Source organism: Cucurbita pepo, chromosome 5, assembly GCF_057944985.1.
Source record: "Cucurbita pepo subsp. pepo isolate OVF chromosome 5, ASM5794498v1, whole genome shotgun sequence".
In the NCBI taxonomy this organism is placed as follows: Eukaryota; Viridiplantae; Streptophyta; class Magnoliopsida; order Cucurbitales; family Cucurbitaceae; genus Cucurbita; species Cucurbita pepo.
This window is the reverse complement of record NC_141802.1, coordinates 2753199-2767659: the sequence shown is the minus strand read 5'-3', so window position 1 is coordinate 2767659 and position 14461 is coordinate 2753199. Positions and strand designations below refer to the sequence as shown.

Genomic DNA, 14461 nt, shown 5'->3' with positions numbered 1-14461 from the left:
TTTCTTCCCTTTTATAGCGATTGATGGTTGGGTTTGGTGAGGTATTTACTGTGCTCTGTTCCTTTGTCAACTTTCTACTCTTTTAACACTCAAAGCCATCCAACCATAGCTTGGCTGACTAAGGAAACTGTCCCCTGCTATTAACTCTCACCCACCCACCCACCTTGCCACATGTTAGAAAGAGAGCTGATGATATCTTGAATATACTAAATGAGGTTGCAGGAGTTGTTTGTTCAAAAACAAGAAAACTCAGACACAAATATTCAGAAACTTGAGATACTGCTTGATCATATAGAACTCTTTATGACCACATTAGATATATAATTAGCACACATACTCGTGCATATCCTTAAGATCATAGGTTCAAATCTTCATGACCGGTATATAGAATTAAATGTTGAAGCACATGCGTATTGATGACTCGTACAGTTTGGACTTTCCTTTTTCTGATAACAAATGTAATGTTAAGCCATTAGAACCTAAGCAGCAATAAGTTTGATGGGTTTTCTGATATAAGCGTTTGCCAAGTCATAAATACTTTAAATTGTTTTCAACTGTTTCTAAACCATTCAGTTGCACTTACCACACACATAGCTGAACATCAAGAGAAAACACACAAAAGTTGTAGAGAGAACACACTATAAATGCTGAAGATCAGGAGGAGGAGGGTGTGAGAAGTGTGAGAGACAGACATTCATGGAGATTGAGGAGGAGAGGGCAGATGGGAGATGCTCTGTGGAGGAGGCTGCAAAGAGAGCAGAAGGAAGAAAAGGGAAGTATGGGGAGGCTGCCGCCATTGCTGCTGCTTCTATGTATTTGGTTTGGGAAAATCTGAGTGTTATGGTTCCAAATCTCTGGAATGGACAGAGTAGAAGACTCTTGCTTGATGGTCTCAATGGCTATGCTGAGCCTGGAAGAATCATGGCCATTATGGGTCCTTCTGGCTCTGGGAAATCCACCCTTCTCGACTCCTTAGCAGGTTCTCTCCCTTTTCCTCTTTATCTCTTTAAGCTCTCTGTTTTTTTTTTTTTTTTTTTCTTTTATGTTCTTCTTCTTCTTCTGCATATTCTGTGGCCTTGAAACTTATATCATGATTTAGAAACAAGAACAACCCATTTATCTAGACTTGATTTTGTTCAACTAGAACTAACATAGCAGAAAGTTGGGTTAGTTTCACCCAAAATTATCGTAGAACCTTGTCATCAACAATGTTTTTAAACCATAGATTACTAGAGAAAGAACTTGTGATCAACAATGTTTCTTAAACCCTGAATAGAAAAAACTTGAAATTTGAATAGAACCCAACAAACCCAGTGGATAATTAAAGCCGCATGGCATCACATGAATATTTAATATTTGACCCACTTTTTGTTGCTTTAGTGCTAAGCTATATTCCCTTGTTTGCCCATCTTTTCCAAAATTTGAGCAACTTATTCATTACACTTTGGTTTAAGTGCGTAGCGATATAGATGTTTTCAGACATTAAATGTGTAGGAAAAACCAATGCGATTTGGGTTCTATCTCTCATCTCTCAACCAAACTTGTCATCTATCTATTGGCTTTGTGGGTGGGCACAACTCATTTCTTTTCAGTATCAGATTCAGAGCTATGACAGACAGGACCATCAATGTAGTACTTTACCCACAAAAATATTATATGAAACTTCGATCTTAATTTTCATAAATGGGTAGCTGTAAATAGTCTACATTATAAATAAATAAATAAATGATCCCTTCAAACTTTGCCTTTATTTAAAAAATATTCATATTCTTTCAAAAATTGTAAGTTGTAATCTGACTTCTGACGTTTCATTAATATTTCAAGAGTAGAAACCTTGCATTAATATTTCAAGAGTAGAAAATCTTATTAGAATGTTGAATGAAAAATTAACTTGTCGAAATGTCATTCTTTCTAACTTAACCAAGATAAATATCTTAGCCACAGTCGTTTCAAGTCATCATTACGTATTCTTTCCAACGTTATAATAGATTTCAATTCTAATGGTAGTTTTGAGACGTTTATGAAAATTCAATGGTAATATAACATTGAGTTATTCAAATGCTTAATATGAGAGACATACTCTTAATCCTTTTTTTGCAGGTCGATTGGCACAAAATGCTGTCTTGACAGGAAATATTCTTCTGAATGGAAAGAAAAGAAGGCTGGATTATGGCATTGTGGTTAGTATTAATATGCAGTTCATCAACCAAGTATGAGCTTTTGATTGTTATTTTTTTAATTTTCTCCAAAATTTCAGGCCTATGTGACCCAAGAGGATACAATGTTGGGGACTCTGACAGTAAGAGAAACCATATCATATTCAGCCAATTTGAGGCTTCCAAGTTCTATGACCAAAGAAGAAGTAAATGATATAGTGGAAGGAACGATATTGGAAATGGGTCTCCAAGATTGTTCTGAGAGGATCGTTGGAAACTGGCATTTAAGAGGCATTAGTGGGGGCGAAAGGAAAAGATTAGGCATTGCATTGGAAATCCTCACCAGACCAAGCCTGTTGTTCCTTGATGAACCAACCAGCGGCCTCGACAGCGCTGCTGCTTTCTTCGTTGTTCAAGCTCTTAGAAGCATTGCTCATGATGGAAGAACTGTCATCTCTTCGATCCATCAGCCCAGCAGCGAGGTTTTTGCTTTATTTGATGACCTTTTTCTTCTTTCAGGAGGCCAAGCTGTTTACTTTGGAGAATCAAAAATGGCAGCTCAGGTAAAGATTAAATTAACAGCTGATGAATGTTTTAAACATATTCTAAGATCATTGTAGAACACTTTCAAGCAGAATCCAACTGAGAAAATCTCATAAACTAAATATGTTTCTGGTTTTGCAGTTCTTTGCTGAAGCAGGATTTCCATGTCCAAGGCAAAGAAACCCTTCTGATCACTTCCTTCGCTGTATTAATTCAGACTTCGACGCAGTCAATATGGCTTTAATGATTTCTCAAAGAGTAAGGGCCTCCAAGCTACTAACTACTTACGGTTTGAAAACGTGTCTGCTAGGGAGAGATTTCCACACCCTTATAAGGAATGTTTCGTTCTCTTCTCCAACTACCGTGGGATCTCACATTTATCTTCATAAGTTGATAAGTCTGATTATTTCATAGCTACATATAAATGAGTGATTGTTATGCACTTCACGATATGGATATCGAATCTAACAAGCTTAAAATCACACACACCAGAAAGAATACTCAATTTTTTCTGCTATCATATGCTAAACTTTCGGATTTACCATTTTCTGTTTCTATTACTTCAGGAAAACCAAAAACCAGTAGACCCTTTATCTAAGTTTTCAACGGCAGAGATGAAAGCAAGACTAGTTGAGAAATACAGATGCTCAGAGCAGGAAGCCAAAATGAAAACTAGGATGAGAGAGATATCAGAAATGGTAAGCCAACAGTTTATGAACATTCCATTTACATAATGCTTTAAATTCAAACAACGATCTTAATAGTTGCAGTTTTGATGCAGGAAGGACTTTCTATGACTATTAAGAAATGTGGAAACCATGCTAAATGGTGGAAGCAACTCTCAACATTGACTAGAAGATCAACGGTGAACATGTCCAGAGATTTGGGATACTACTGGATAAGAATTATTGTCTACATACTATTATCTATATGTGTGGGCACGATATTCATGCATGTTGGTACAAGCTATGTTGATATCTTTGCAAGGGCATCTTGTGCTGCATTTGTTTCTGGATTCATGACTTTCATGTCCATTGGAGGCTTTCCATCGTTCATTGAAGAGATGAAGGTATAGATTACCTCCATGTTTTGTTCCAAAATTTCACAGCCTTTTATATAGTTTTATGGAACCCATTGAATAGCTTAATGCCCATTAGAAACTTGTGTAGAACAAGAAGCACCGGGTTAAATTGGGTAAGGAAGGAAACTGGAATTGAAATTGTTGCTGCCACGAGTATTAGATTGATGAAATGTTGGGCTAACTTTGTGAGAGGGGAACGAAGCATTCCTTATAAGGTGTGGAAACCTCTCCCTAGTAGATTCCTTATAAGGGTGTGGAAATCTCTCCCTGATAGACTGCATTTTAAAATATTGAGAGGAAGCCTACAAAGGAAAGCCCAAATAGACAATATCTGCTAGTGGTGGATTTGGACAATTACAAATGGTATTAGAGCCAAACATCGAGCGGAGTGCCAGCGAGTGGGGTGGATTGTGAGACTTCACATCGGTTGGAGAGGGGAACAAAACATTCCTCATAATTGTGTGGAAATCTCTTACTAATAGACGCATTTTAAAACTGTGAGGGAAAGTCCAAATAGGACAATATCTGCTAGTGGTGGGCTTAGGCTGTTACAAACTTCCATCGTTTTGATATTTGAATACATATTTTTGTAAAACAGGTATTTCACAAGGAAAGGCTGAACGGGCATTATGGGATTGTTGTATACACGCTATCAAATTTTCTGTCTTCATTCCCATTCTTAGCTCTCATGTCTGTTGCTTCTGCAACAATAGTATTCTACATGGTCAAATTTGAAACCGAGTTCTCTCGTTACGTCTATATCTGCCTTGACCTGCTGAGCTCCATTGCAGTTGTAGAAAGCGCCATGATGATTATTGCTTCCTTGGTTCCCAACTTTATGATGGGTGTCATTATTGGAGCTGGTTACATTGTAAGACGACCATTACTATTTCATCTTTTCATAAACACTTTACTTTTTGTTCCTTTTAATGAATGACAAAATGAAATAAGTGAAAATGGCTTAACTGTGATCTGTGCAGGGAATCATGATGATGACTTCTGGTTACTTTAGGTTTGTGCCTGATCTTCCCAAGGTGTTCTGGCGTTACCCAATATCATACATTAACTATGGCGCCTGGGGTTTACAGGTACTTCTAGCTCTTTTAGCAAAAAAACACTTATTTGGAGAGAAATAAGTATATTATAAGATTTGGGATCGTTCTATTCAAATGCAGGGAGCGTACAAGAATGACTTGATAGGGTTGGAGGTCGACTCTCAAATTGGAGGAGGTCCTAAAGTAAAAGGAGAAGTGATCCTTGAAATGTTGCTAGGATATCAAGCTCATCACTCCAAATGGTGGGATTTAGCAGCTGTGTTAGTCATTCTAGTTACTTTCAGGCTCCTCTTTATTTTGATCCTCAAGTTGAAGGAGAAAGTTTCACCTTTTTTCCAAACACTCTACGCCAAGCAGACTCTACGACGTATCGGTGAGCCATCCTTGGCTACGAGAAAATCAAAACTGCCACAGTTCCCTTCTAAGAGACATCACCAACCTCTTTATTCATTGTCTTCTCAAGAAGGTCTCAACTCACCAATCAACTGAAAGGGAAGGGATAGATCAACTACATTCATACGGTAACATGGGATATAAGAGTTTAAACTACCCAATTGATTGGAAAGGAAATACAAACATAGACACTTTTTAAGCTTTTGTTTATGATGGGATAAAAATGTGCTCTGTTTTAGCTTGCCTTGAATGGCTTGGTGGTTCAGGCGGTGAAGTTGGTTTTGACGTTTTCGGTATTTACTCAATGGCCACAATAACAAATCAGATGTTTAATTTTACTCAAAAGTGCCTCCTTATCAAAAGTGTTTGACAGTGTTTTCATTGTGCTCATCAATCTATCACTTTTTGTACTTGGTTTCACTTCTAAAAATGCTTTTAAAGCCCTCAAATCAGAAGGAATCTCAAGTGTATGTAGCCTTTTTCCAAGTAGTTTTAGGTTACTTGAACATGATATGATAATAAGTAGACCATAATCGAGCATACCATCGGCATTGGCGAGTGGCGACCGAAAAGGCACTGTCAAGTACATACTAAACACGCTCAGAAAAAAATAATTTTCATAGAAAAACAAAACAAACCAGAAACAATTCAATTTAAAACACTACCGAAACCCAAACAACCATGATATAGAAGCAAACATAACAAATGATTTGATAATTACTTTCATAGCTCCATTCATGGAAGCTTATCAAAATGTTCTTTTAACCCGAACTAAGTTCACTATACTTTATTGTTATTCCCATCTGTTCCGATACCTTAAAAGCACAGAAATAGTGAAAGAAAAGAAAAGCGGAAAAAATGACAGAACGAGAGAAACAATGAAAAGTGAAATATAACCAAAACCAAAAAAACGTCACAATGGATCTTGTACTGCAAATAAGGAAATTAAACAACTCTTAATTGTAAACTGGAACCTTCCTCGCGTTCATTTGAAATGCCTACTTTAAAGCAAACCAAGCGAATTAGCCTTCACTTCTGAATTCCTATAAAACGGGCATAGTCCACCCACCTGGCAAAGCGAGTTTATACAATGTGAGTTAAAATAGAGAAAGGCAAGTGATCACGTTTTTAAAAAAATAATAACAATAAAGAAACCAATTTTCATAGAAAAAATACAATAAGAAATCACATTTTTAATAGAGATGTGAAAATCTTACAAGAGTGAACCAAGGAATGTGTTTCCTGTTCTAACAGCAAAACAAAGTGCGCTGAGCATGAGCTTGTGCTTGTGTAACAAGGGCTCCAAAATTCGCTGTTCTATTACACCAGCCAGAACTTGATACCTACAAAATGAAATATCCCAGTTATAAGAAAAGCTCGGAAATGGATGAGCCCACAACATCAGGGTAGAAGAGAGCAAGACCAGCAGGTCAATCTTTTTTAAACAGCAGCAATCAAATCAATATTAAGCAAATTCATTCTAAGTTTCACAGTAGGCAATCGAAATTACAGTGTAATCATTACTTTTCATCACAAAGATCTCAATTACAATTTGATTATATCACCTTCGGCGCATCATTCTTCTAACTAAAATACTGTCCTAGCAAACGCTTCATTCATCCCTCATTTTTCTTTTTCATAAGGATCTCAATTCTGGTTTAACCTCCCTTGCATTCTAATTTGTATAATAGTACTGTACACAAGTAACTTGTATTTCAAAGTTTTCAAGATAAAGACCAAAACCTGAAATCTCAAATGAATATCAATCACACCAAAGAGTGCAATAAGTCTCCACTTTTAGGAAACGTTAGCGTATAATATTTGTACAACAAAGAGTACGCAAAAAGGCTACAGACGCAGTGGTAAGCCAGGGTAAGAAAACCCACCATATACTGTTTCTAAATATAATTTATGGTAGCACTTTCTCAAAAAGGGGATTCATTCTAAATATAATTCATGGTCACATACAACAAGCTATAACTGCAGAAAACCAATACCTGAGGTTGCTGGAGACAGCCATATAGACACCGTAACCAACACTGGTGGAAAGTATAGGCACATTTTCCACTTCAGCTGCAGCATTCTTATCAATGGCCTTCCTTGCATTGATTACGGTATTTGTAACAGCTGTGCCAACCTATACAAAGAGCATAACGAATTAGTTTCTGCAAAGTTTATTCAAAAGACAAACACCCCAGGTGTTGCAGGTAGTGGCTGAAGAAACAAGAATCCCAAAAAGAGGTCTGATGGTTACTGCTGGGGCTATAAAACAAGCGTTCATATTGTTGCATATGAGCTAAGACGGGTCCCACTTAACATGATGATTGAAGTATAGCAAGAAAGGGACAAAATGTAAAATAATATAAACTTAAAGAATAAGAAGAACGGGTCAGGCAATAAGACCCCAAAGAGCATAACGAATTAGTTTCTGCAAAGTTTATTCAAAAGACAAACACCCCAGGTGTTGCATGTAGTGGCTGAAGAAACAAGAATCCCAAAAGGAGGTCTGATGGTTACTGCTGGGGCTATAAAACAAGCGTTCATATTGTTGCATATGAGCTAAGATGGGTCCCACTTAACATGATGATTGAAGTGTAGCAAGAAAGGGACACAATGTAAAATAATATGAACTTAAAGAAGAAGAACAACGGGTCAGGCAATAAGACCCCATGGTTCACCGTTCAAAAATTTTCAGCCCAGACTCCCAATCTTCAAAGGACTGCATTACTAGTTAAATTCAGGGGACAAAAGAATTCTGAGGAAAAAGGGAAGAGCTAGAAGTCAGCCAGATACCTATTGATCTAAGGCCAAACAGACACAGGACCAAATTTTGAAATTTTTATGGTGACAGGTGGTAAAAAACAAGCGACCATTTTCCTATGACAGATGACTCCAGCAGCAAAAGAAGCCATAAAAGATGACTAGACAATGACGTGATACAAAAGACCCTAAGAATTTCGGAAACTCAAGAGGAGACATTTGACAATGTACCAGTGATGAAGTCGTGCCAACTGCAAAAAGCTTCGCTCCATTGCGCTGCAAAAGTATCCACAGAAAACATAATAAGTTGATTTTGCATTTTCTTCTAAATATATAAAATTGATGCAAAATTTACCAAAAGTTCTCATACCGCTATTGCACCAAATCTCTGTAATAATGAATACGAAGTTCCAGAGAGAGCAACCTAAAACAGAACAATAATTTAGTTCTCGCAATCCTCAAAAGAAAGGTTCAGCAAAGATCCAATTAATCCATGAGAATGAAAGACCTGGAAAGCATTATCAGGACATCCATGGAAAAACTTTGCAATAGCTCCTGCACTGACTGAAAGTGGTGGTCGGAGAGAAACAGTCGGAGCAGGAAGATAAACAAGCATGAAATCAGCAATAACCGCCATTACCTAAAAATATGTACTTGTCAATAGATTTGCTTCGAATGATATCTTTCTCAACAAAAAGAGCATGTGCTCTTTCAAGAGTTAAGAAAGAACATAATTACTAATTTTCAAATCAAAACTGCAAATACCCTAAAACATTAGTTAGTCCCACTTGTCTGAGCCAAATACCAGATTGACCATTTTACAAAACAGAACATCTGCACATATTCACAACGCTCCAAGAAACAACTCCCTGTCCTTACTATGTTATACAAAGGAATTCAATCATTGCATTAGACTAATTGCTCTAGTATTCCAGCCTTGTGTCTAACCATCTTCTACCGGTGACAATAGACAAGTACTTAGAAATGATTGCTAATCTTAAACAGTGAGATGCCATCACAAATTTATAGCCATGACTGACGATGACCACACTTTTAGTTTTTGGATCACCAACTCCTTTATCCATTATAGATTCTCCAACAATCAAAGTCCACCGGTTGCTGGCAGAATTACACGTCCACTCTTTAATTGTTAGATGCATGTGGGGATGAAAAGTTTATCTGACAATTATGAAAGTGGTAACCACTCTGTTTAATCACTCCCAAAATTTTCTCTTTTGATTAAGGAAAACGGGATGACATCATCTGACAGCAGACTAAGCCAGAGCGTATAAGTGCTCTAGTGCTATCACTTAGACGTGCAAATGAAATGTAAAATATTTGATGAGTAACAACAGGGTTATACCACATCAGCGAAAACAATCTCGAGCTCATCAAAAAACTTTTCCCTTCGGCGCTCATACTCAGCAGCAGTCTGAAAAATAAATTACGAAAATTAACTGCAGGTAAGGGAGAGGAAAGAAGGGGGTGAGATTTACAATAAGCTAAAAGTAAAACGCATCCAAGGAAATGATCAAACAAATTTCAAGGCCTGCGTCCTAAGATGATATCGTTTAATGCAGGTATGCATGCAAAACGGAAGTAGAAAGCCCCAACGAAAAAGTCAGATCAAATAGCCTAAAACATCACAGTTCAAGGTCAATAGTAAAATTTGAACATGTACAATTGAGTGGCCAAGAAATAGAAAAAAGATGAGAGGGGAAAGATTTCTATATTTGTCGGTAAAAGCGAAGAACAAAATAAATGCAATAAAAGAAACGAGAAGATCCGTATAAATTATAAAGGGCATTTTTACTGATCCGGAACATGAGAGTGAGTGAAAAGAAAACCTTAGTGAAGACCCCAACGCCGCATTCCATCCCGACCTTCGCTAGAAACAAATCGTCCGCCAACAGGCGCTCCTTGAATCCACCAAACTGCATCAGCCATCGCATGATAGCAGACTTCTCAAGCTCAAAAAACTTCGTGATCACCGATCCAGGGATTCGACCGGCCTCGATCGCGGCCACCAAATCCTTCGACAGGCATTCCAGTGATCGGCCAGCCTCAGCCAACACCAAAAGCGCCTCCGCCTTGTTCTTATCACCAGCATTTCCAGAGCCACCTTCATTACCATGATCATCACCGCCCCCGCCTCCTCCGCCGCGCGAAGAAAAGTTACCGCCGTCAGAACCACCACCTCCAGAAGAAGACACCAAAAACATCCGTCGACGGTTACTTAGATCGCATCTGTCATGTCGACGAGTGAGAAACATACCATTGTCCTTGATACCGGCAGTCAAGGAAGTGAAAGCAGGGGAAGCGGAGATGTGCAAGTGATGCAAATGCGACGGCGATGACTGAAAACAACGATTCTGATTCAATTTAGAAAGAGACAAAGAAGCCGGATTGGTGAAAGCGGCAGAAGCCATCGCGAAAAATCTCTCTTCTCCCTTCTCTCTTATTCTCTCCCTCTCTCTCTCTTTCTTCCCGTCGGTCGGTGGCGGAGGAAGTCTGAGTTTCAGACGGCACAGTGAAGTAGGTGGGCGGGCGTTAAAACTTAGAGAGCAGAAAGAGCCATTAGGGGTTTCTGTTTCCTGAGTCAAAAGCCTAAATAAACAAATAAACATAAATGTTTATTATTTTCCTCAAAAATCCACTTCCTCAATTGGCACACGCGCGCTAACCATGAACTTCCAGCGCGTGAGGGCATTTTGGGAAGTCTGTTTTTTTTTTCTTTTGATATAAAAACTAAAAAAAAAAAAAAAAAAAAAAAAAAAAAAGTGCTTGTTCGGTAATATCGCCACCCTAACACCATGCAGTGCACGTGCGAGAATGTCTCTTAATTACCGAATTGTCCGTACCTCAACTGTCTCACACTTATTTTTTAAAATTAAAATTTTTAATTTTTTCGTTGCTAAAACATATTCACCATAACATAATAAAAATAATATTTATAAATACATAAAAATTACATTTGTCATTAGTATTTACTCACCCATTACTGTATTTATTGATTTTTATTATAAACTTTCACGTTCATAAAATTTACTTTTTTATCTCTAAATCGGAATTATAATATGTTACAATCTTACGTATTTATAGATTTTCCATTTATTCAATTATAAGCGTGTGTTTAGTATGAAATTTATAATTTTTAAAAGAAAAATAAAATAAGTTTTTGTTAATAATTGGTAATTTTTGGGAAAGTTATTATAAATTTTATAAAAATCGCAATATATTTATGTTTTTTAATTCTCCGAAACGATATCAAAATTACTTTTTATAACCGTTTATGCTAATTTATGATATACGTGAATATTCGACGGACACGTTTAGGGGAGTATATGACTATGAATGTGCTATGGACAATTTTAGAACGGGGTTCCCAAAACCTTGGAAGGTCATACGTTGTCGATTAATGACGTGGCGCTATGCTTCTTCGGATTGCCCGTGAAATTTTCACATGGGAGTATATGGCCATCAAGAGTAATTTTCACATTTTATTGATTTTTTAAATTACGTATAATAAATGAATAAAACGACAATAAAATTAAGAAAACGACAATAAACCTTATTGCATGCGGACTCATCGAATGCCAACGTCAGGTGAATACGATATGCTTTGAAAATGGCATTATAAAAAACCCCGTTATTTTGCCAGTCACGTCATGTCGTTTTTTTAAAACCAAACAGCAGTCCCTTTTTTTTTTTTTAATATAAATTGATTAACTAACTATTTCTACAAGTAAAAATAATAAAATAATAATACCAGATTTTATTTAAAAAGTCAATATTTACTTGTGCAGATAAATAAAATTAATAGGAAATAAATCAAACTATTTTCGTAAATCTTTTTATTTATTTATTTATTTTTGTAAAATTTAAGTGTATTTTTTAAATAATAACAAAAGGTAAAGAATCGACCATTTTCATTAAAAATTATAATGATGGTATATTTAAAAGTTTAAAATGTCGTTGAAATTTTTAAAAATTTATAAGTATTTTATCGACAATAGTAAAGTTAATAATACTTTTATTAATGTAAAGTATTTTATCAACCAGAACCAGAATCTTTACTGTACGTGCCAATAAATATTCTTAAATTCAAAGATGACAAAATTAAATAGTCCAAATTTATATAAATAACCTTAAAAAAAACTTTAATATTTAATATTTACTCAAAATAAGTCATTATGGTAACATTATATTATTTATATAAATTAAAATTTTTATGGGTTAAATTGGAATGAACGATTAAAACAATTTAATTAATTTTTGAGTTAAAAAAATTGTACATCAGTACAGTTTAAAATCCGTCTCAAATTAATCTTAACCCAAAAATACCCCTAGCAAACTAGCACTTAGATAAACACAATACACGTGAATTAAAGTATACGAAATTACGAATATTATTATCTTCCTATTATATTTTAAAGTTTATTCGTAAAGTTTTGGTTGAAAAATAGTGTCGATTTATTTTAATATACAAAAAGGGGAAAATATATAAATATATATATATATAAACGTTGGAAGTAATAATGCAAATCCAGATGCCTTACATGCCCAAAAAAATAACAAAGTCAAGAGAGTAAAAACACAGAGATTCAGGGGGGTATGATTCAGTGCTACACATCACACCGTAGAAGACAAAAGGAGACAGTGATGATTGCCATCAAACGCCTTCATTAGCCCAACATCTCCATGTGCTTAAATCCTGGCCCTTCATTTTCTTTCCCCATCAAGAAAAATCTCTCTCCCTCTCTGAGCCATTTTCATGTGATATAAACCCTTTTCTTCTCACCATATTCACACTAAGAAGTCCTAAGAGAAAGAAGAAAAACCCTATTTGCTGCTTGGGAGAGGGAAGGTGAAAGAAAGGTGAGTTTGGATTATAAGCTCAATTTTAATGTATTTTCTTAATTTTCTTCGATCCCGATTCGAGTTAACTGGACTCGAACATTTGGTCTCTTGATCAAGAGTATATGTCTTAACTAGTCGAACGGGAACCGGAACGGGACATGGGTTATGAATTTTACTTGAATTAAGCTTATATTTTGTGTTTATATGATATTTTTGAGTTTATTTAATATTTTATTAGTGATGTTTTTACATAAATATGGTGTAATTAATTAAAACATGCTTTTAAGTTTATGAATTTAATTTTATTTGTTAATGTCGTCTGCAACACGACACGTGCGAGGCATGCCTCGTGTTCCGTCTTTTTTGAGGCCATCTCAGAATCGTGTTGGGCTGATTCTGTTTAATATCATCGAAAACGTTAATGGGCCGAGCCCAAATAAACTGCAATTTTTTTATATAATTCCTACAAAATATAATTCCACTGATTTTAATATAGAATTTTTAAAACTTTATTTGAGCAATAATTGTTAGCGCATTTTAGCGCATGTTAGCATACTTTAGAATGGTAATTTTGGATGAAAATGCAATAAATGCACGTTGTTTTCAATTTTTTTTTAGTTATGTTAGAAAGAAAGATAGAGATGTGGTGATGTGTCATCTGGGTGATTGATGGACGGACGTGATTTCTCTGTTGAGCTTGCATGAATGTTTAGATGATGTAATGATTGTGATACTCGAGCTATAGATTTTCTCCTACACTAATGCTTTTTTTATTCCTCAGCTCCATTCGAAGCAAATTACTTTAGCGAATAAATGGATCCAAGCAGCTCGAAAATTGACCCATCAGGTGTGTCTTATTTATTAATTTTGACCTCTAAAAACATTACTTTTTCGAGTTCTTACATTTTTCGTTTAATACAATATTAGAGTATACGATGCTTATTTCTGCATGTAGAATTCAAGCCTGGAGGTTTAGAACTCGAGGTCTTGCAAAAAGAGGTCGAGGAAAAAACGAAGAAAATTAAAGAGATGAAGAAGGAGATTGAAGCAATAAAAATGTGGTTGGAGGAGAAGAAAGGTTCAAGGGAAGAGATAGAAAGTTTAAAGAGATTATGTGAAGAATACAACAGCTTGAGAAAGGAATACTATGAAACATTGGGCAAACAGACAAGGGAATCCTAGGAATTGTGTAATTAATGACCATATACTATAATTATTAATGTCTATTTGCATGCTGTTTAAATTATTATTAAAATCCAATTATTTTTTTTATTATTTATTATTTAAAATTTGACCAACCAACAGCTAAAAAATATATATGTTTTCTAGTTAATGTTTTTTCCTACCAAAAATAATTTTTTTTGGGATAAATTTTTTTCCCAAGCTCTTAATATTAGACCAAATGGTGGCCCCACACCACATCTGCTCCAATACTAATAATTCATATAGACTTTTTCACCCTCTCAATAATTTGCAATAAATATGGCCTCTAAAATTGAACTTAATAATATATTCAATAAAATTTTATTTACAAAATTTTTATTTATAGTAACTTATTAGTTTGTATTAAATTTCTCATTTTAGATTAATAAAAAAATCCTCAATTATTTTAT

The 14461-nt window shown here is 35.5% G+C and overlaps 2 protein-coding genes across 2 annotated transcripts; one reads left to right on the top strand and one right to left on the bottom strand.

The window, feature by feature from the left end:
* Window positions 1-696: 696 nt before the first annotated feature.
* LOC111794886 (ABC transporter G family member 15) lies at window positions 697-5648 on the top strand. The gene is made up of 9 exons (XM_023677066.2): window positions 697-979; window positions 2101-2180; window positions 2258-2719; window positions 2841-2957; window positions 3266-3397; window positions 3481-3768; window positions 4379-4651; window positions 4761-4868; window positions 4956-5648. Exons 1-9 carry the CDS (start codon window positions 697-699, stop codon window positions 5322-5324), a joined length of 2112 nt encoding a protein of 703 aa, XP_023532834.2. The 3' UTR covers window positions 5325-5648.
* Window positions 5649-5915: 267 nt separating this feature from the next.
* LOC111794888 (protein RETICULATA-RELATED 4, chloroplastic) lies at window positions 5916-10599 on the bottom strand. The gene is made up of 8 exons (XM_023677068.2): window positions 9836-10599; window positions 9352-9420; window positions 8497-8628; window positions 8359-8412; window positions 8220-8264; window positions 7226-7365; window positions 6446-6571; window positions 5916-6297 (listed from the first exon to the last, which is right to left on the bottom strand). Exons 1-8 carry the CDS (start codon window positions 10415-10417, stop codon window positions 6258-6260), a joined length of 1188 nt encoding a protein of 395 aa, XP_023532836.2. The 5' UTR covers window positions 10418-10599; the 3' UTR covers window positions 5916-6257.
* Between the last annotated feature and the right edge of the window lie 3862 nt (window positions 10600-14461).